This window comes from Talpa europaea (assembly GCF_964194135.1).
Source record: "Talpa europaea genome assembly, chromosome: 3".
NCBI lineage: Eukaryota > Metazoa > Chordata > Mammalia > Eulipotyphla > Talpidae > Talpa > Talpa europaea.
The window spans coordinates 69086499-69109068 of NC_140069.1; the positions used below are offsets into that span (position 1 = coordinate 69086499).

The 22570-nt window shown below is 37.6% G+C and overlaps 1 protein-coding gene across 2 annotated transcripts in view; it reads left to right on the plus strand.

The window, feature by feature from the left end:
• PRKDC (protein kinase, DNA-activated, catalytic subunit) overlaps positions 1-17715 on the plus strand; it is a gene marked incomplete at both ends in the record, with an annotated part of 233410 nt that extends 215695 nt beyond the window's left edge. The window contains 12 exons of one of the 2 annotated variants that reach the window (XM_084229434.1): positions 3950-4037; positions 4130-4273; positions 8825-9029; positions 10267-10334; positions 10903-11123; positions 11659-11751; positions 13975-14064; positions 14264-14335; positions 14411-14612; positions 15198-15386; positions 16005-16144; positions 17511-17715. In XM_084229434.1, coding sequence (XP_084085560.1) covers positions 3950-4037; positions 4130-4273; positions 8825-9029; positions 10267-10334; positions 10903-11123; positions 11659-11751; positions 13975-14064; positions 14264-14335; positions 14411-14612; positions 15198-15386; positions 16005-16144; positions 17511-17715 — 1717 coding nt within the window. The remainder of the gene's footprint in view (positions 1-3949; positions 4038-4129; positions 4274-8824; positions 9030-10266; positions 10335-10902; positions 11124-11658; positions 11752-13974; positions 14065-14263; positions 14336-14410; positions 14613-15197; positions 15387-16004; positions 16145-17510) is intronic. The other variant, XM_084229435.1, reaches the window with a different exon arrangement.
• Positions 17716-22570: the final 4855 nt, after the last annotated feature.

A 22570-nucleotide genomic window follows, 5' to 3' on the forward strand; every position in this document is an offset into this window, starting at 1 on the left:
AAATAAGATCATAAACGAAAGAGAAATTACAACAGACTCAGTAGAAATCAAAAGAATAATCAGAGATTGCTGTGAACATTTATATGCAAACAAGTTCAAAAATCTTGGCGAGATAGACAAATTTCTAGAACTATGTATGATCCAAAGCTAGATAAAGAGAAATAGAACATCTAAACAGACCAATTACATGAACTAAAACAGTAATCAAAACACTCCCCAAAAACAAAAGCTCAGGATCAGAGGGCCTCACAAATGAATTCTACCAAGCATTCAGAAATGAATTAGTGCCTTTCCTATATAAACTCTTTCAAAAAGTTGAGAAAGAAGGAATGCTATCAAATATGTTCTATGAAGCCAACATTACACTAATACCAAAACCAAACAAAGCAATACAATAAAAGAAAACTGCAGGCCAATCTCCATAATGAACACCGATGCAAGAATCCTCAATAAAATCCACGCCAACAGAATCCAATGATTCATCAAAAGGGCAATACATCACTATCACGTAGAATTTATTCCAGGTGCACAAGGATAGTTAACACCTGAAAATTGATCAGTGTAATCCAACACATCAACAAAAAGAAAAATAAAAATCATATGATCATTTCAGCGAAAGCACTTGACAAAGTTCAACATTCATTTATGATGAAGGTCCTCTAAATTTTCAGTATAGAAGGAACTTACCTTAACATGATAAAAGCCATATATGACAAACACCCAGCCAATATTATTCTCAATGGTGAAAAACTGAAAACTTTGTTTTAAGATCAGGACCACTGCTCTTCAACCTAATACTGGAAGTCCCACCCAGAGCAATAAGACAAGAGAAAGATGTACAAGGAATCCAAATAGGGAAAGAAGAAGTAAAACTATCACTGTTTGCAGACTATGTGATAATATATATAGAGAACCCTAAACACGCCACAGAAAAACTAATCAAAATTTATAAAGTAGCAGGATACAAAATCAACACACAAAATCACTAGCTTTCAGCCAATCTGAAGAAGAAATCAAGAAAACCATCTCTTTTATAATTGACACAAAAATATCAAATACTTGGGAATAAACCTAACAAAAGAGGTAAAGAAACTATACAAAGAAATTATAAAACATTGTTAAAAGAAATAGAAGACATGAAAAAATGGAAAGACATCCCCTGCTCATAGATTGGATGAATTAACATTATCAAAATGGCCATCCTACCAAAAACAATTTACAGATTCAATGCTATTCCAATAAAAATCTCAGTTACATTCTTCAAAGAAATAGAACAAACATTGATGAAATTCATATGGAGCCACAAAAAGCCTGGAGTAGCCAAAGCTCTCCTAACTAGAACAAAGGAGAATGGGGGTGTCACACTCCTAGACTTCAAACTATACTATAAAGCCATAGTGATTTAAACAGTATGGTAGTCGAACAAAAACAGACACACATACCAATGGAACCAAACAGAAAGCTCAGAAATAAAGTTGGACATATATGGACAACTAATCTTTGACAAAGGAGCAAAGAATGTGCAATGGAATAAGGACAGTTTGCTCAATAAATGGTGCTGGGAAAATTGAACCACCACATACAAAAGAATACTACCTCACACTATGCACAAAAATCAACTTAAAATGCATAAAAGAACTGAACATAAGACCTGAAACCATAAAATATATAGAAGAAAACAGGTAAAACACTATAAGACGTACATCTCAGTACCATCTTAAAGACTCATTCCCCAAATCAAAGAAAGTGAAAGAAAAGATAAACAGCTGGGATTGCATCAAACTAAAAAGCTTCTGTATAGCAAAAGAGACATTAACAAAAAACAAAGAGACACCTCACAGATTGAGAGATTTTTGCATTTCATACAACTGATAAGGGATTAATCACAAAGATAGACAAAGAACTCACGTGACTATTCAATAAAAACAAGGTAGACAATCCAGCTAAAAAATGGGCAGAAGATTTTGAAAGACTCTTCTCCAAAGTGGACATGCAAATGGCCAACAGACATGAAAAAATACTCAACATCCCTCATAATCAGGGAAATGCAGATCAAAACCACAATTCTTACACCAGCGAGAATGGCACGTATTAAAAAACTAGTGTCAACAAATGTTGGCGAGGATGTGGTGAAAAAGGAACTCTCCTACACTGCTGGTGGGAATGCAACCTGGTCCAACCACTATGGAAAACTGTCTGGAGATTCCTCAGACTACTAAATATGGAGCGACCATATGACACAGTGATTCCACTCCTAGGGATCTACCCAAAACAAAACTTTAAATCAAAAGGATACCTGCACCCCTGTGTTTATTGCAGCACTATTTATAATAGGTAAAACCTGGAAACCACCCAAATGCCCAAAAATAGATAGCTGGATCAAAAAAGATGTAGTACACATGCACAATGGAATACTATTCAACCATCAAAAGATAAACTCATGCTATTCACAGCAACATGGATGGAGCTAGAAGAAATTATGCTCAGTGAAATAAGTCAGAAGGAAAAAGAAAAATATCAGGTGGTTTCACATATAGGAGGAACATAGGGGAACCAAATAAAGGATCGAGGATTAATAACAATTAAAAAAAAAAAAAACACAAGAAGGGCCTCCCTAGTGATGCAACAGATTGAGCACAGTGCTGTGAAGCTGTCCGCAGCCTCTGCAGCACAGTTTTGATTCCTGGCCAGCCAGGGAGATACCCACATGGTGCAGCAGACCTCTCCTGTCTTGCCCGCTGCTCCCCTCAGCAGTGTTTTCGGTTGTCTGCCTGTTCTGCTCCCCGCACTGTCTCTGGTGAATTCTCTCACCCTCCCGGGTCTCTGGCCTGTACCCCAGTCCTTGTATGCATAAATAAATCTTTTTAAAAAAACAGAAGAGAACAAAACAAAAATTAGCAGATTACTATCAATTAGAGACATTCTGTGGGGAGGGATAAGGAAAGGGATTGAGATAGGGTGGCGGGAAGAGCACAAGAAACTGTGGTGATGGTGCACGGGTGAATTGGTGGTGAAAGTTCTATGGGGACTACACCTGAGAAAAGAAAGCAAACACTTTAAAAATAACAATGAAAAATGAGCAATGATGTAAATAAAAATAATAAGTAAATGAATGAGGAAAGAAATAAATTTGTAACCTGGGTGGGGGGGAAGAATCTCATCTCTTGATAGAATATATGCTTGGTGCTTCATCTAATACTGAATAGAATGTTTAAATTGATAGCGCAAGCATTAAAGTCTCAGTGCTATCAAGCTGTGGCCAGCCATTGAGGTCTGAGTTCAATCCCCAGCCAGGAAGCTAACCCACATGGTGCAGCAGACCTCTTTGCTAGCCCACTATTCCCTTCAGCAGTGTATTTCAGTAGATCTGCCTGTTTTGCTTCCCACTCCATCTCTGGTGAATCCTCTCCCCCACACCTCTGGCCTATACCCCAGTTCTTGTATGTATAAATAAATAAAAATAAATCTTTTTTAAAAAGGAATTTTTAACTTGCTCTTCTTTTTTTTTTTTTTTTTTTTTTAAAGATTTATTTATTTATTTATACAAGCACTGGGTACAGTCAGAAGCGCAGGAGGGTGAGAGAATTCACCAGAGCCAGAGCGGGGAGCAGAGCAGGCAGAAGGACCGAGGTACACTGCTGAGGGGAGCAGCGGGCGGCAGGAGAGGTCTGCGCGCCATGTGGGACCCTCCTCTGGTGGCCGGGGAGCAGCCGGGAATCGAACTGGCGCTGCAGAGGCTGCGGGCAGCTTCGCAACCCAGCGCTCAACCGCTGCGCCACCGGGGAGGCCCTAACTTGCTCTTCTTTTAGACTGTGTAGTTGATTATGTATAGCTGTGTGTCCACCTGCATGCAAATGTATGTGTATTTTATATATATTAATTCACATTTATATGTATAAATGATTTTTTAAAGTGGTTTGATGACCTAAGTTTAATAATTTTTCTATAGGATTAGAATTAAACTGGATCAAGGAGGAGCAGTTCAAGATTTTATAAATGCCTTAGAACAACTCTCTAACCCCGAAATGCTTTTTAAGGTAATATTATAAATATTAGCACATAAACTGTAAAGCTTCGATAAAACCTAACTGCAATCTAATTTTATGTTTCTACACCTCTCCCCACACAGGACTGGACTCAGGATATCAAAGTTGAACTATCAAAAACTCCTTTAAATAAAAGAAACATTGAAAAAATGTATGAAAGAATGTATGCAGCCTTGGGAGACCCAAGGGCTCCAGGCCTTGGGACTTTTAGAAAGAAGTTTATTCAGGTATGGGAAGATAGAAGCCTTCCTCATGATAATGGAATAATTATGAAAATGAATATTTATGTTTATTGCTTTTTTAATTTTAAAATTTTACTAGCAGTATCTATCAAACATTAAACTTGGTTTAGTTCTGATGCTGTGAGATATTGATAGCATATTTTTAGGTGAGGTGGCTGCAAGTGGGGTAATAGGTTAATTAAACCATTGAGTTTACTGTTATGTTCTTCATGCTCAAATTCTTAGATATGAAGGATTTGTGTAGATTAGTGCTATTTTAATTCTAAGAATGATTTGAATATTGGATCAAGAATATATTTGTATGTGATATATGTTGTTAACTACTTTTGAGTATTTATCTCTGATCAAAGCACAATCCCTGGTGCTACAGGAGGTAGAAAGAGAAGGTAGACACAGTTCCTCAATTCAAAGGGATTGTCTGGCAAATGCTGTATATAAAGAACGTGGTAAATATGAGATGTGTTTTTAAAGTTGCTCTGGAGTTGAAGCAAGTGGTGATGGAAATGAACCTTGAAATGTTCAGATTTACACCACCATGCCTTGTGCTTGTTGCTCCCGTAAGTGGGACTTACCTTTTCTTCCTTGTCCGCCTGGAGAGCTCACCCTTGCAGACATGGTTTATGCATCATTTTTCCTTTAGATCTGCTAGTACTACCACCTCCTCACTGTCCCCAAGCAGAATTAGGTATTCCTTCCTTTTGGTTGCCTAAATCACCTTACCACACTGATTCTCTCTTGATGTTTATCACACACTGGTTATGTTTTCTAATTTTGGTTAAACTACCTTTGCTTATTAAACCTCAAAAAGTTTAAGCATAAAGGGTCTATGGTGCCAGAGATCTCAGGATCCACAGTCTCCAATATAAAGGAAGATCTTTGTCCCTTCTGGTTGTTCTTTTAATAATTACTTTATTAAGATATAATACACATATCTTATAACCCACCCATTTAAAGTAAAATACCATAATTTTTATTAGATTTACAGAGTTGTACACATAGTATCTCTACTTCTTAACATTTTTATCACTCCAGAAAGAAATCCCTTCCCCATTAGCAGTTATTTATTCCTCATTCCTTCCTCCTACCAGCCCCAGGCAACCACTAAACTACCATCCGTTGCTATGGACTTGCCTATTCTGGATATTTCATGTTAATGGAATCACAGAGTGTGTGACCTGTGTTCTTTCCCTTGGTATATGTTTTCAGGTTTTGTCTGTGTTGTAGCACGTGTCAATACTTCATATTTTTTTATTGCTGAAAATTATATTGTATTCGTGTGCAACATTTTGTTTATCCTTCATCAGCTGATGGATGTTTGGGTGTCTCTGCTTCTTAGCTATTACGAATAGTGCTGCCACAAACATCTGCATACAAGTTCTGGGGAGTCCCTCAGGAGTGAAACTCATATTTATCTTTAACTCTTCATTTAACTTATGCCTCCTGAGTTAGACTTGCAGGCTGGGGTTTTGTCTTGTTCATCTTTTCTCTCCAGTTCCTAATATACTGCTGATGTAAAACAAATGTAATTAGATAAATGTATGGTATAATTTTGATAAGTGGTGATAGATTTTGATAGGTCATTGCTATTCAGGGTAGTTTTAATTATATATACAGAACTATCTGTTGCCTAAATTTGAGTAGGGATCTATCTTAAAAGTGAACATAAAAACATAAACCTCTGTACTTATTTTTATAACACATTATGCTCCATATCATATCAAACCTCTTTCATGGTAGTGCTGCACATTTAATATATAAGGGTCTCTGTAAAGGAAATGCACATATTATAAATGTACTTAAAACTTAATTTACCAGCAGGTGCAAGGGGTTAAGCGCCACACTATGAAGCAATCTGCAGCCTTTGCAGCATGAGTTGGATCCCCGGCTGGCCAGGGCCAGGGAGCATCCCACATGTTGAGGCAGACCTCTCCTGTCTCACCTGCTGCTCCCCTCACCAGTGTATTTCAGTCAGTCTGCCTGTTCTTTTCCCCACTCTGTCTCTGGTGAATCCTCTCACCCCCCACATCTCTGACCTGTACCTCAGCTCTTGTATGCATAAATAAATTAAAAAAAAAAGAATTTATAAAAAAAAAAACACCTAATTTACCGGCATTAATGAACCTTTAAAAAATCATTAGACTTTAGAGTGTGTCTTTGTTTTTTCCTAAACTAGTGATCCACATACTTTTTCTGTAAAGGTCCAGATTTCCAGCTTGTAGGTCTTTCTGGTCTTTTGTCCGAAGTCTTGCCATCTGCCATCCTAGTGTGAAAGCGCCCAGACAGTGTGTAATAAACAGCTGAGGCTGATGGATTCCAGTAATATTTCATTTATATAATAAAAACAGACCAGTGGGTTGGATTTGATTTGTGGGCTGTAGTTTGCTAAATCTTGTTCTAAACAAAGAAGCTGGTGCTGAAAAAAAGGTGACTTGCATTTTTGAACAGAGAGAAGTGGCAGAATGGAAGCTAGAACCACATTTCCCAGTCTTGTAGTCCCAACCCATCAACTATGAAAAGATTTTGTTTCAACTGTATACCTCTCTTCTATACCCTCTCCTAATAGACTCTACTCCTGGGTATACTCTATTCCAATCCCAGGCAGGGTGGTGCAAGTGTCACTATAATTCAGTAAGCTAGTGTAAGAATGTCTGCAGCAGTCCTATCTATTGCCTCATGCAGAATAGTTCTACACAGCCCTCATAAAGGATTGCACGTTATCCCTTTGAATTTATGATCACTCCCTTCACCTGCATGCTGGATGCTGTAAGATGCTGCCCTGAAATCTGTTCATTTAGATCCCTGTTCCCAGCTGCTGTGAGTACAGCTGTATTAGTGCTAACCCAGTGGCAATATCAGAGTGGCAGATACACACCACCGGCTGTGAGATTTGTCCTCTACCTTGGAAAGTCAATGCAGAATGTTCTACTTTATAACAAGTCAGTACATACTTTGCATTAATTAAAAAAATCAAAACCAGAATTGCCTCAGATCATGTTATAGTATCTTTTAAGGATATTGTGCCATTCAGATGAATTGTTTTTGCTAGTTTTGTTTGGAAAATGGCTAACCTTTCAGTGTATTCCGAGAGTTTCAGATCATTTCAACACTTTTAATTCATGGATCAGAGAAGAAATCCGCTTTATATATGTCAGTATTTCTATAATAGAGTAAAATAGAACATATCTTTCATTCATACCAGATTTATGTTAGAGGTTTGTTCTAACTTTGGTAAGAGCATTTCTAATTAAAGATGATGAGTCAATCTTAAGGACTATTAGTAGAGTTGGTAAATATTTTTGAGGTTTTTTTTATACTATTCCTCAATTTATTTTATTGAGGTAACATTGACTTACAACACCATATATGATGCAGAGGATCATATGATGTATAGGATCATATCTATTCAGAAATATGTTACCACACCACATCCACCACCAGGGCACCCATAGTCCTCCACCATAATCCAGTGGATCCCCGCCACACTGCTCTCCATCCTTTCCCCTCCTGCTCTGGTAGCCTCATTCTACAGACAGATTTCCAGGGTACATTTTCAGTTTGTTTTTGTCTGATCCTGTTTTGTTTCTTTTTATTCCACATGTAAGGGAAACCCTTGGTATTTACTGTCTCTCCTTTTGACTTATTTCACATAACATAATCCCTTCCCTTTCTATCCATGTTATTGCAAATGGCAAGAGTTCATCTTTTTTATAGCCATGTAGTATTTCATTGTGTATACATACATCTCCTTAATCTATTCATCTGTCCTAGGGAGCTTAGGTTGTTTCCATAAGTTGGCTATTGTAATAGGGCTACAATGAATAAACCTTGGAATTCATGTTTTTACATTTTTTAAGTAGATACCTAGGAGTGGAATTGCTGGGTCATGGAATTGCTGGGTCATGCGGTAGATCTCTTTTTAATATTTTGAGGAACCTACTGGATCATAACTTAAATATTTGAATGGTGACTAATGCAAAGAAATATTTGATATATTTCAATGTAAAGTACTTCTAATAATAATTGCTTTTAAATGTACATATTACCTGAATAATGTTTGTTAGTTCATGACTCAAAATAGTGGCTTACTAGTAGAAATAGCATTATTATATTGCTTCTTTATTTTTTATGAAGAATTGTGGGCTGTTCATTTTATTGAATTACTCCCCTTATTTTTTTTTCTTTTTACTTTGCTTCTAATTACTCCTGTTATCATAGTGATTCAGGTTAGTAAGTAGACAATGGTCACTGAGGTTAAGTGACTTTCCCAAGCATTTAAAGCCCCTAATAGAATTTATGGTTAGACATTATTTTATTAGAACCATATCCTTTCTGTCTTTTCAAAGGAACACAATGAAATTAACAAAAGGCAGGCTTCAGGTGTTTTATATTGAAACATTCAAGTAAAGCAAAACTGTAAACCTTAATTAAAAGTACAGAATAAACTTACATAGTTGAATAGACAGTTGTTTATTAAACATTAAATTTAGTACCTTATCTAAGGATCAACATTAATATTGAAATTTTTATAAATTTCAGACTTTTGGAAAAGAATTTGATAAACACTTTGGGAGAGGAGGTTCTAAACTACTTGGAATGAAACTTCATGACTTCAGTGACATTACTAACTCACTGCTTTCAAAAATGTTCAAAGACTCAAGGCCACCTGGGAATCTGAAAGAATGCTCCCCCTGGATGAGTAATTTCAATGTAGAATTCTTGAGAAATGAGCTGGAGATTCCTGGTGAGTTCATCTTCAGAGTGACGAAATTGTACTTTAAGGTGAATAGTGCTATCATAGAACTTCCAGTTTTTGAAATAGTGATGTCAGGATTTTGACAGGTATCTTTATTTAAGAATTTAAAATTTCACCATATTTTTCATTATTAAGAAAATCTATAATTACTCTGAATTACTACATTTTACTAAATGTCTAATGAGATTATAACATTCCTGTTGATGGCAAATGTTCAGAATTTCTTGGTAACTGATAATCATGTATCTCCTCTGAACATCCCTATCCTTTGCTTGAATAACTTTTCTTCAGAAATATAATACTGGTATAGATGCAAATCATTTCTGGCATATACCTGTTAGTTCCATTTAAAGTGATCAGATAATGACAAATTCCTTCAGGAAAAAGGATATGACACCGAGGATAGAGACATAAGATGTTGGGCAACTGTGAACACAGCATGATTTTTCGAGGGCAGTCTTTGTACATTCCACATTCTTTCTTTTTTTTTTTTTTAAAGATTTATTTATTTTATTTTATACAAGAACTGGGGTACAGGTCAGAAGCATGGGAGGGTGAGAGAATTCACCAGAGCCAGAGCGGGGAGCAGAACAGGCAGACGGACGAAGTACACTGCTGAGGGGAGGAGCGGGCAAGGCAGGAGAGATCTGCTGCACCATGTGGGGTTCGCCCTGGCCGGTGGGGAATCGAACCGGCGCTGCAGAGGCTGCAGACAGCTTCCCAGTGCAGTGCTCAACCGCTGCACCACCGGGGAGGCCCAGTACATTCCACATTCTTTATGCTTTAATTGGTCAAACAACAGCAACAAAAAATTAATTGGTTATTCATGCTCATTCCACATGATAAAAGAAAAGCATATTTGGAGAAATAATTTTCTTTGTTATTAGTAACAACTGTGCATTGTATAGTTAGTTCTAAGAAAAACATTTAACATGTTAACCTTGTAATGTGCAGCTAGATTCTCCTTGAGGTATTACAGTGTTCTAGCTCAGTGCATTATTTTTTCCTATTTGGAATTTTCTATTCTGTTAGAATAGGAAGCGAACTTCTACTAGTCAAATTGGGAAATAATTGCATTAAAAAATGTAAGTCCATTTTCTTTAAATGAAAACTTTTAGTAAAAAATTATGGTAGATTGGCTACTTTTTTCACTTGATCAACAATTACATTTTTAAATATGGGGTTCTATATAACAAGCTAATAAGACTTCTGTGGTTTGTCTTAGGTCAGTATGATGGCAAAGGAAAGCCTCTGCCCGAATACCATGCACGAATTGCTGGCTTTGATGAGCGGGTAGGTTCCAATGTTTGCAACTTGGACTATTGTTGGGATGCTTAGGATGTGGCATTTTGCTCTGCAGATATGAAAATATGTATTTGTCTATACTTTAAAAAAAAAACCCGAGGATTAACTTTCCTTGTTAGTCTCAAATATACAGTTTCCTATTTCTGCTATTTATTGAATTTCCTACTAAAATGCTTCCAGTGTGTCAACATCAATCATTGTTAAGGATATGATAGACTCAAAGAATGAACTGTATGTGTATCAGTTCTAAAATATATGTGGAATTACATTAATTCTACATTTTGCTCATTACTAAAGATAACCACATTTGTGAAGTTATTTGTAACCAGAAATATGAAATTAATGTGAACACAACAAGGGGATGTGAACGAGAAGCACAAATATGGCACTGACTCTAAATTCTATATTTGTTTTCTCTGTCACCTGAATTATCTTCAAAGAGAGGTCTCTTTTGGAGGAATGCATGCCAGCCAAACTTACTTTTCCCTTTTTGATGATGACATCTTAGACTGTTCTCATAATTTCTCAGACTGCACCTAAAAATATTTTCTTAAAGGTAAAAGTAATGACTTCTATCAGAAAACCTAAGCGTATCGTCATCCGAGGCCACAATGAGAAAGAGTACCCTTTCCTGGTGAAGGGGGGTGAAGACCTGCGGCAGGACCAGCGCATAGAGCAGCTCTTCCAGGTCATGAATGTCATCCTGTCCCAAGATGCTGCCTGTGGCCAGAGAAATTTGCAGTTGAAGACATACCATGTCATACCCATGACCTCCAGGTACAACCAACATGTACTAAATTATTATGTAGAAAAGATTATGTGAATAGGAATTCCAGCAGTAGCCCAAATCCTTGTTTAATTTTACTGAGATGGGGTTGGAAGTCACTTGACAATTTTTTCCTGCTATCCAGAAGTAGAATGTGAATATTTGATATAACTTGGTAGATTTTGGGCAGGGTTATACAGATTTTGGGTTGGGGGCTGGGTATAAAGGTCTGGGAACACTAACATTTTACCACATGAACTAATGGTAATAGCATTTCCAAACTCAAAAATTAGCCTACCTAGTCATAGCAGATAGTGATGTTCTTCTTTTAGATATCAGGCAATCCTATTTTAGATTTCACAAAGACTGAAAGAATAAAGATTTCACAAAGGCTGTACAGAATTAATAAATTGTGATTTTCTTTGTAATATAGAAAAAATGAAGATTAGACTGGAAGAAATCCATTTTACTTCGATTCTACAAAGTTTTTTTTCTAGTGAAAAAAGATCAGTTTGGATTTGTGTTCATAAACTTTATTCTTTTCAGATTAGGATTAATTGAATGGATTGAAAATACCTTTACCTTGAAGGAACTTCTTTTAAATAACATGTCACAAGAGGAGAAAGCTGCTTACACAAGGTAGTACTTCATCTCCAGCTTTACCCCAGCCAACCTGCTACTGTCCAGATGTAACCTCCTCCCTGAATAGAGTTGTTTCACATTGTTTCCTCCATATCCTGTTTCCAGTGACATTTTAGGTCTTTATTTTTGGGGTAGACTCAGCCACATCCTGGGCTGTTCTTTAATCTGCCTTTGATTGGATGAATAAACTAAATGGAGCAGAACATTCTAAATAGCAGTTGCGTATGTTTTACCACAATTTTTTTAAAGTATTAACTTTGAAAAAAGAAAATTCTTGCAAGGAAATAAATAACATGATTGGTAGCAATATTTAAATATTTTCTATATGCTAAGCACTAGTCTCAGTTCTTAATATATATGAAGTCAGTTATTTCCTACAACAACCTCCAAGGTGAGAACTGTTATTACCTCTGTACAGATGACGAAACTGAGGCCCAAAGAGGTTAGGTAACTTGTCCTAGGTCACCCAGCATGTGAGTGGTATAGCTAGGATTATTAGTGATTAATTCTAGGTCATGATATAGTTGCTTTTTATTTTTTTGACATTTTTATATTTTCCATTTTTTTAACCAACATTGTAAGTCATTTCATTTTTGTTTCTGTAAAGAAAAATAAGGGCACTATTAAAAGTATTTTGAAGGAAGAGTTAACAAGTTCTAGTGACTAGCTACAGGATGAAGGAAGATCTTCAAGGCCTATTTTGCTTCATTATACTCTCATTCTTTCCTGAAAGTATTTGCATAAAGTAATGTTCTTATCAGTCAGGAATTTTTCATAAAATTAAACATATTCTTTTCAAACTCTTATTCCTGGGTAACAGTTGTAAATAGGACATTGTTTACCAACCTTTAATTCCAGTCATTTGAATCCTGTCTAAAATTGTTTCTGCTTTCTCCAGAGGATGGGATATGAGGAACAGTTCTTCCTAGGGTCAGAAATTCCTGCTCTTGTTCTAGTGCTTACTCACTCAGAACTTGCACACAATGGGAATCTAAAAAAGTGCCTTTCCTTTCCTCCTATTCCCATATGTCTATTTTTTTTTAGATGAGTAGGATAGTAACATAACATGCAGAAGGTAAAATAAGTATCAAAAGTTTGAGCAGAATTGTATAAATTGTTTCCCCCACTACCTTTTTAAAACAATAGTACTTACAACCTTTATTACTAAAACCATTGCTGGTTTTTTCATAACTTACATGTTACAGTTTTTCAACAAAGATTTGCATTACAGTTGTAACTAGAAGAGAATTTAGAGTACATTATTATTATTTAGATTAGACTATGAAATTAACTTACTTAGTACTTACTCTGAAATGCCCTTAAGTGATAGAACTACTAAGTAACATATAATGAAATTGCCCAAGGAAAACTTGTTATTTTTGACACATTATGGAAGACAGCTTTTTTTTTTTAAAGACATTTATTTATTTATTTATTTATTTATTTATGCAAGAGCTGGGGTACAGGCCAGAGGTGCAGGAGGGTGAGAGGATTCACCAGAGACAGACTGGGAGCAGAACAGTCAGACTGACTGAAATACACTGCCGAGGGGAGCAGTAGGCGAGAAAGGAGAGGTCTGCCATGCCATGTGGGTATCTCCCTGGCTGGGCCTGGGATCAAACTCATGCTGCAGAGGCTTTGGATAGCTTCACAGTGCTGTGCATAACCCCTTGCACCACCCATGGAGGCCCTGAAGACAGCTTTTCAAACACAATTCAAATCCATTGTCATTTAAGAAAATACTTCATTATACTTAATGTGCAGCTGCATGCTGGAAATTGTGAAGAAAGTGTGGCACTTCTTTAGATCATGAGAAGACAATTAATTAATCTAAAATCAGTAATTTCTGATCTTTTTGCTTGTATTAGTGTTATGCTTTAACATTTCTTGCCTACTTTAAGTAAGTTATCCTCTTGTTAGGGTTCTTTTATAGGATCAGACTTTTAGAACCATGTGCCAAGTTTCCTTCTATATGAAGTGAAACATTTAGTATTTGATTACTTTGTGCTTAAATTTTTGCATAGGAAATAGCTTTGATTTCTTTAGGAGTAACTAAGAATGAATATATATTGAAATCCTAGACCTAGTGTACCATGGGTTTAGTGCTAATATTAAATATGATTAGAAGTAGTATTTATTGTTTCCTGCCTCTTCAATGACTTCAATGAAGTCTCGGTGATATTTGCCTCTTAAATAATGCTGATACCCTTTACTTGTTAGTGACCCCAAAGCTCCACCATTTGAATACAGAGACTGGCTGAAAAAGATATCTGGAGGATGTGACGTTGGTGCTTACATGCTAATGTATAAGTAAGTTTTTTTTTTTTTTTATTTCCTAACTCATTTTTTCTCAAGTTGCATAGCTATTTCTGTTTCTTAGAAAATTTTGCCTCAGTGAGATCATCAGAATCTACTTATTTGATTTGAGTTTCAGTATAAATGGAGAATTTTACATTTCAAGTTATGAGAAGTTTGTTCTAATCTAATGCTTCCTATTATTAAATCTTAGGGGAGCTAGTCGAACTGAAGCAGTCACATCTTTTAGAAAAAGAGAAAGTAAAGTGCCACCTGATCTCTTAAAGTAAGTTTACTTCTGATTTTACAAACTGGCTGGTGGTGTCACAGATCCCACCAAGACCCTGTCTCCCTCCTGCAGGCGGGCCTTCCTGGCGATGAGCACGGGCCCTGAGGCCTTCCTAGCTCTCCGCTCCCACTGTGCCAGCTCTCATGCTCTGATGTGCATCAGCCACTGGATTCTGGGCATCGGAGACAGACATCTGAACAATTTCATGGTGAACATGGAGACAGGGGGCATGATCGGGATCGACTTTGGACACGCCTTTGGATCAGCTACGCAGGTATGCTCAACTTGCTCTCAGAGCACTCAGCTAGTTTAGAACTGTCATGGGACTATGTATCACTCTCTGGAAATGCATAGTTTTTAAGAAGAAAAGACACTCTGGTTAGGTCAGATTTGTCATGATCATTAAATTTGACATTCTTGTAGAAAGGTATAATCTCAACTTCTTTTTTGGTATTGTTTAAATAGGTTTTAGAAGGTACGATGATATATCAGAGCCAATAATAAAATATGTTCCTATGGAAAGGAAAGAATGTAAGCCCTATATCAAAATTTGTCTTCCACAAGGAAGACAAATACAAATCTTTTCTCTAACATCAAACTCTGAATGTTTTAAATTGTACTTCTAAGTCTCTGTGGCCTACGTGGTCTTATGCACATGGTTTTCGTTTAGTGAGGACGATTGTTTGAATTTCTTTTGGACACAGTGGATTCACATCTATGTAGCTGATGTTAAGACAAGAGAAGTTCACATTCTCAAATGTGTGTAATAATTGTGGGAGGATGTTTTGTTCATGCCTATTACTTTGTGACTTCTTGTTAATGTATTCTATTTTTCTTGCATGTATATTTTCCTCTTTAGTTTCTGCCAATCCCTGAATTGATGCCTTTCCGTTTGACTCGCCAGTTGATCAATCTAATGTTACCAATGAAGGAAACAGGTGTTATGTACAGTGTCATGGTTCACGCACTGCGAGCCTTTCGCTCACAGCCCCATCTGCTTATTAACACCATGGACGTGTTTGTAAAGGAACCTTCCTTCGACTGGAAAGTAGGGTTGTTTCTGTGAACTTTCCGCTTTTATTACAATGTACCAGTGATTTGGTTGGCATCTCTTACTATATCATGGACTGCATCAACATCATGTCTACTAAAATACTTCCATTGTTTTGTACAGCATTTCTTGAAATTAGCACTAGGGGTCATTTGTCCTAAAAACCAGATAAGAAATATATAATCTTTATTTGGAGAAAATTTGTTGTTTCAATTAAGTGTATATCTAAATAAGAGAAAGAATATGCCTCTATTGGTGATATGGGTCTAAATTTCTCTCTGAGACAACTTTTAGTTTAAAGTATGTTTCCTGTGAGGTCTTCCTTGATTATAAAGACCAATAGTGCTTTCTTTAATCTCAGGGTTCTTCAAAATGCAGCCCCAAAAGAATGAAGCCTAGTGATGGCATACATTGTCAATAGAGATATTTTAAGCCTAACTGCAGTCCTCAAGTTCATTGTCACTGTTAGGTATATTATCATTGGAATTTGCATCAAAAGTTATAGAGCTCTCACCATTTACAGATATTTATTTAAAATGAATACTTATTTAACATGTTTAATCTGTGATCATATATATTGTTATAACGAGAACAAATCGTGTTCTTTTCCTTTAGAATTTTGAACAGAAAATGCTAAAAAAAGGAGGATCGTGGATTCAAGAAATAAATGTAACTGAAAAAAATTGGTATCCCCGGCAGAAAATACATTATGCTAAGAAAAAGTTAGCAGGTGCCAATCCAGCAGTTATCACTTGGTAAGATTGTAACCAACTAAAACATCAACATGTTACTGTTATTGAAGAATTATTAAATGCTGCAAAAAGCCTATGATGTTAGCATGATTCTTATTTTACAAATGTAAAAAGTATGGCTTACAGAGGATGAATTCTCCAAGACTAGGCACAGTTTGCATCTCTGAAACCTGTGTACTTGACCTCTGTCTCTCTGCCCTCTTGCACCATCTTTAGGCTCTGGTCAGCAGGAACATTTGTAGACTGTTACAAAAATATTTTTACATGCACAGGAATGTTTAGGTTTTTTATTTGCTTTTGTTCCTTTATGTAATCTTAATGGGTGCAACAGCAACAAGGTGTGGAGAATACAGAATGGGCTTGTTAGATGAGATTCCAAATTAGGTTAACCTTTAAGTTAGCTTTTAAATTTTTCCTGTTAAGGTCTAAAACAAATAGAAATTTATAGAAATGATTAATAAGGAGTGGGGAGAAATTGAGCCTTATAATTAAATGATAGTAAATGGCACTCTGTTGTCAGTTGTTTTTGACAAAGATACTAAAACCATTAATTGGTCTTCCCTACAAAAGACACTAGCAAAAGAATGAAGGTGAATCCCTCTCTTATACCATATGAAATAATTAATAAATAAAATAAATAAATAAAAGATCTAAATATAGGAGTTGAAAGTATAGCATACTTTTAATATGTTATAAACATATAACATGCTGTTTATGTGTCATGTAACTGATAAAGTTCTTGTATGTTAAATTCACAAAATACCCTATAACTCAATAATAATAAAATGACAACACAATTTTAAAAAATGAGCAAAATACTTGGACATTTCTCTAAAAAATATATACATATTTCCAGTAAACACATGGAAAGATGCTTAACATCATTAGTCATCAGAGAAATGTAAATGGGGTGCCACCTTCACACCCTCCAAAATTGCTTTAATTAAAAAATGGAATATAATAAGTGTTGGTAGTGAGGCTGTGCTGATATTTGAGCCCTCATGTTGTTGCTGGAGGGAATATAAAATGGTGCAGCTAATTTGGAAGACAATCTGGTAGTTCTTCAAAAAGTTAAGCATAGAGTTACTATTAGGCCCAACAATTCTACTCTTTGTACACATGAGAGACGTGAAAGCATGTGTCCATGCAAAAAAATGTAGACAAACATTAATAGCAGTGTTGTTTGTGTTCTGTTTTTCTTAACAAATCAAATATCTTTTTTTTTTTTTTTTTTACAAATCAAATATCTTGACTTAAAAGTTGTAACAGAAAATATTATATCAGTGATGAGAAAAAATGTTTGACTAGGCCGCAAAGGGAAAATAAAGCATGGTTTGTGTTTTTTTCATCTGTTTAATCTCTTTTCCAGTGATGAGTTGCTTTTGGGCCATGAGAAGGAATCTGCCTTTGGTCATTATGTGGCTGTAGCACGGGGAAGCAAAGAACACAATATTCGTGCCCAAGAGCCAGAGAGTGGACTTTCAGAAGAGGCTCAAGTGAAGTGCTTGATTGACCAGGCAACAGATCCCAACATCTTGGGCAGAACTTGGGAAGGGTGGGAGCCCTGGATGTGAAGTCCCTGGGAGCCATCAGATAAAAGGCGTGCAAGTATTTAAAGAATCTCCTAAATTTTCATCTACAGCAGTCAATGAGCTGTTTTTCCCGAAGCACTGAAGAGTAGAAATCTGATAGTCTTCTAGTATGAATTTAATCAAGATTGTGATAGATAAATGAATATTGCTATAAATGGTTAGGTTATATTCAAAGGATAGGTTTATGATAAATACCCAGGCTCATGTAAGTCTTAAATCAAGAATAGAGCATATTGCAGTTGCTATGACAGATAAACCAGCTATCTTAGTAAATGGTGTAAGCATGAATATTCTGCATGTGTTCTTATTGGTAATCATGGTACATTGGAAATAACACTCAGAAAGATTTCAATTGATATTTTAAGGTGTTTTTATAGGTTATTACTATTTTCTAGTTTTGACATTTAATAACAAAATTGTTCTCTAAAAGAGAGAAAGTATTTTGGAGAGATGAATACCTTGGTCTTACCATTCTAGCTACTCTGCAGGATAACAGTTCTTTACATCCCAGACTTGGGATAACTTCAGAAATTCCAAGAAGGATGATAGAGCTCTGAGCAATTTGATTCTGAGAAAATAAAAGAAATCTCTATTTGAAATAAATCCCTTATTTAAGAGAATTTTCAAAGCATGTGTTCTATAACAGCAAGCTCAAGTTATGAAATACAAAAAAAGTTTCCTTCACATTCACAGTATCTCTGCACTTCTCTAATCTTCCACACCTCTATAACTGTTTTCAGGTTTGCTTTGAACTTTTTGTTACTGTCTTCTACAGACATTTATATTTTGAAATTCTTGTATGATTTTCAGAAATCATAATCTTAAGAATATGGAACATTAAAGTTTTTTTTTCCCAAAATGGTGTGTGACTCTTTCACAGTTTCACAAGCAAAATAGTCTAATAAAATATTTTCTTATATTACATGACAAATGTATTCCAATAAATATATTGACTGTATTATGACATTAAAAATCAACCAAACAAATTTAAAAATTTTTAATTTTATTTAAAATAAGTGGTTGGGCCTCCCCGGTGGCGCAGCGGTTGAACACTGGGTTGCGAGGCTGCCTGCAGCCTCTGCAGCGCCGGTTCGATCCCCAGCCGCTGGGCGAAGGTCCCACATGGCGCGCAGACCTCTCCTGCTGTCTGCTGCTCCCCTCAGCAGTGTACTTCGTCGTTATGCCTGTTCTGCCCTCCGCTCTGGCTCTGGTGAATTCCCTTACCTTCCCGCACTTCTCACTGTACCCAGTGCTTGTATAAATAAATAAATAAACAAACAAACAAATAAATAAATAAATCTTTTTTTAAAATATTGAAAAGATCAGTTTCTATTTAAAAAATTAAAAAAAAAAAAAAGTGGTCATGGGCCTCCCTGGTGGCACAAGGAGTTAGACGCAACCTATGAAGCTATCTGCAGCCACTGCAGCACAAATTTGATCCCCCGCCAGTGAGCTGTCCACATGTCGCAGCAGACCTCTCCTGACTTGCCCTCTGCTCTCCTCAGCAGTGTATTTCAGTCAGTCTGCCTGTTTTGCTCCCCACTCTGTCTCTGGTGAATCCTCTCACCCCTATGGCCTGTACTCCAGTTCTTGTATGCATAAATAAATAAATCTTTAAAAAAGAAGCAAAAATTACTATGGTCACGTATGCAAAAACCCAGTATATACATACCATAGTTAATGTTTTTTGCCACAGCTCCCAAACCTCTACTTTGGAGTTGAAGTTGATTATAGTACATTGTTGATTGTAAATTAACCATAATTTTCACTTGAGTACTTGTAATGTACCTGTGTTCATTCATTAGATCTTCAAATTACGGGAAATCCTGTGGTTTTTTTTTTAAGATTTATTTATTTGTTTATATAAGCACTGAGTACAGTCAGAAGCGTGGGGGGGGGGGGTGAGAGAATCCGCTCTGAGAGAGCGGAGGGCAGAACAGGAAGACCGATGAAGTACACTGCTAGGGGAGCAGCGGGCGGCAGGAGAGGTCTGCGCGCCATGTGGGACCCTTGCCCAGTGGCCGGGGATCGAGCTGGCACTGCAGAGGCTGCGGGCAGCTTCGCAGCCTAGCGCTCAACCGCTGTGCCACCGGGGAGGCCCGGGAAATCCTGTTTTTTAATAACTTTTCATCTCAATAAAACTTTACTGTGTGAATGTGACTGTATGAGTTCAGTCTCAAAATAATCTACTTGAGCGTTCTGTCAGAATCTGTGAGAGTGCAGTGAAAATGAGCAGTTACTCTGCACAGCATTCATGAGAGGTTTGCACAGTCAGTCACGATGATGCGCGCTCATGACATTCCTAGGGTTTGCAGTTTTTATCTCACAGGTTTTGTATCACATCAATCCATTCTCTCCTTGCCCACAGTGTTTTCTTTCCGAGAAGTCCCTTGGTAGGTTATCTGCTTCCCTCTCACCAACTTCAATATTCTTTCTTTGGCACTCTTGGAGGTTTTGCTACTCTGTATTTAGTACAGGTATCATTTTCATTAGGTTCTCTGACGTTCTTTCAGCTTCATGGATTTGTCTGTTCCTTTTTCAGGTACAGGAAGTTCTCTTATTTCTTTAAAAAATTTTCTGTTTCTTTTCCTCTCTTCCCCTTCAGGGATACCACTTTTCTTATGTTACCTTTCTTCATGGAATTGCATAGTTTTGAAGTTTTTTTTTTTTTTTTCTTCTCCCACTTACTTACTTGTGTATTCGCATTCAGATGCACTAATTCACTCTTCCATTTGGTATATTCTATTTCCAAAGCTTCCATAGTGTTTTTCAACTCCTCTATTGATCTTTTTACATGCTGCAATTCCATTATTTTCTTATTTAGAAATATAATTTTCTTCTTTATACAAGCACTGGGTACAGTCAGAAGCGCAAGAGGGTGAGAGAATTCACCAGAGCCAGAGCGGGGAGCAGAGCAGGCAGACTGACGAAGTACACTGCTGCGGGGAGTAGCGGGCAGCAGGAGGGGTCTGCTTGCCATGTGGGACCCTCACCAGGCAACAGGGGATCGAACTGGCGCTTCAGAGGCTGCGGGCAGCTTCGCAACCCAGTGCTCAACTGCTGCGCCACCGGGGAGGCCCTAGAATATAATTTTCAATCATCTATTCATTGATTTTGTTTTTCAGGACATTTGTTTTTCTGAAATTTTTTGTACATTATCTGTGTCTTCCTTATGTTCTTCAAATTTCTTTATCATGTCAAATTTGAATTCAGTATCTAACAGGAAGAACAGATAATGCACCTCTTCGTGATTGGGCTCTGTAGATAAGTTCTCTTTATGTGGCATAATGTTCCCCTGGGGACTCATGGACACTTGAGTTTTCTCTCTCCCCATTCCTTGCTTTCATGGCCACACTGCTGTGGGTGGGGCTTCTGCTGGGCATGGCTTCACTCCCTACATTGGATCAGTTCCTTACTGTTGGCTCAGGGGGTTGCTGATACCCAGGGCCCTTTGGTTCTTGGTTGGGGGTGGCACCATCTCCCATTCACTAGTCCTGTGTTTCAGGGTCCTTAGCAGTGGGACTAGGGGTTCCTAGTACCTGGAGGGGCTTTGGGGCCTTGGCTGGGAGCTTGCACTGCCCCTTTGCACTGGGTGTAGGATCCAGGGTTACTTACTGTCAGGACTGGGATGTCACTGGTTACTGACTGGAGGTTGGTAACGTTAGGTAGTTGGGAGCTTGTGTTGCCTCCCTTGCACTGGGCCTGGGTTTGGTGTCCTTACAGTGGGACTGGCATCACTGGTACCCTGCAGGGCTGTGGGGCCTTGGCTACTGTTCCCTTTTTAAAAAATCTGTTCTTTTTTTTTAAACAGCTATGTCAATATGCCTATCACCACGGTCACTTATTCTTCCACCTGGTTTGCCCTTCTATAGATACTCTCTATCGCTTTCTTCACCTTATTTATTGAGTTCTTTAGCTCTAAAATTTCTTCATAATTTCAACCTCCTTGGAGAATAATATTTTGTTCATATATTTTATTGAACTACCGCTCTGAATTTTTAAAAATAATTCTACATAACTGCTATTTTGAAGTAAGTTAGATCAAATATTCTATGCCTTTGAGCTTGGCTTATTGTAGGGTAAATGATTTGCAGGCTTTTCTGCCCTCTGGCCATTAGGATTGCCCTGCCTGATGGTGGCACCTGCATTTTGTTACATTGTTATATTTAGTTGTTTATTACTGTGTGCCATGGCTGCAGTATTTAATATTTGCCAAGAGAAGCAGAGGCAAGAGAGAAAGAGAGAGAGGCAAGAGAGAGAGAACACCAGAGAGCCCAGCAAAGAGTGAAGATTTGCCAGGGGCTGAGAGGCTGCATGTGGAGCTTGTCTCCACAGATTCCCCACCCATGTGCATGTGCAAAAACCCTGAGGATTGGGGTAATGGCAGGATAGGCACAGTGCAGGTTCTCCATGACCCGAGCAGACAGGGTAAGGCGAAGAGAGTCCTGGAGCCCTCAGTGGCTTTTGCAGGCTTTTATTGAGATTTACCAGGCACACAGCAGGCAGGGGTACTGGGGGGCCGGGAGGCTGGCCGGCCTCCCAGCCCCCAGCAAATCTTCACTCTTTCTGGGCTCTCCAGCGTTCTCTGGTGGTTTCTGCTTTCGCTCTCAACCTCTCTGCTTCTGCTTGTGTCCCTGTGACGCCGCCCTTATAAAGCGCAGTCTTAGCCCAGGTGTGGGTACACTTACGCATGCCCACACCCTACTCCAGGTGCCCGCCGTCAGGCATGCATTCAGGACCACAAGGATCCATCATCAATCCTAACGGTGGGAAGGCAGAAAAGCCTGATACTTTACTTACCCTATACTTACCCTACAGTTGGGCGATTACCCCCAAA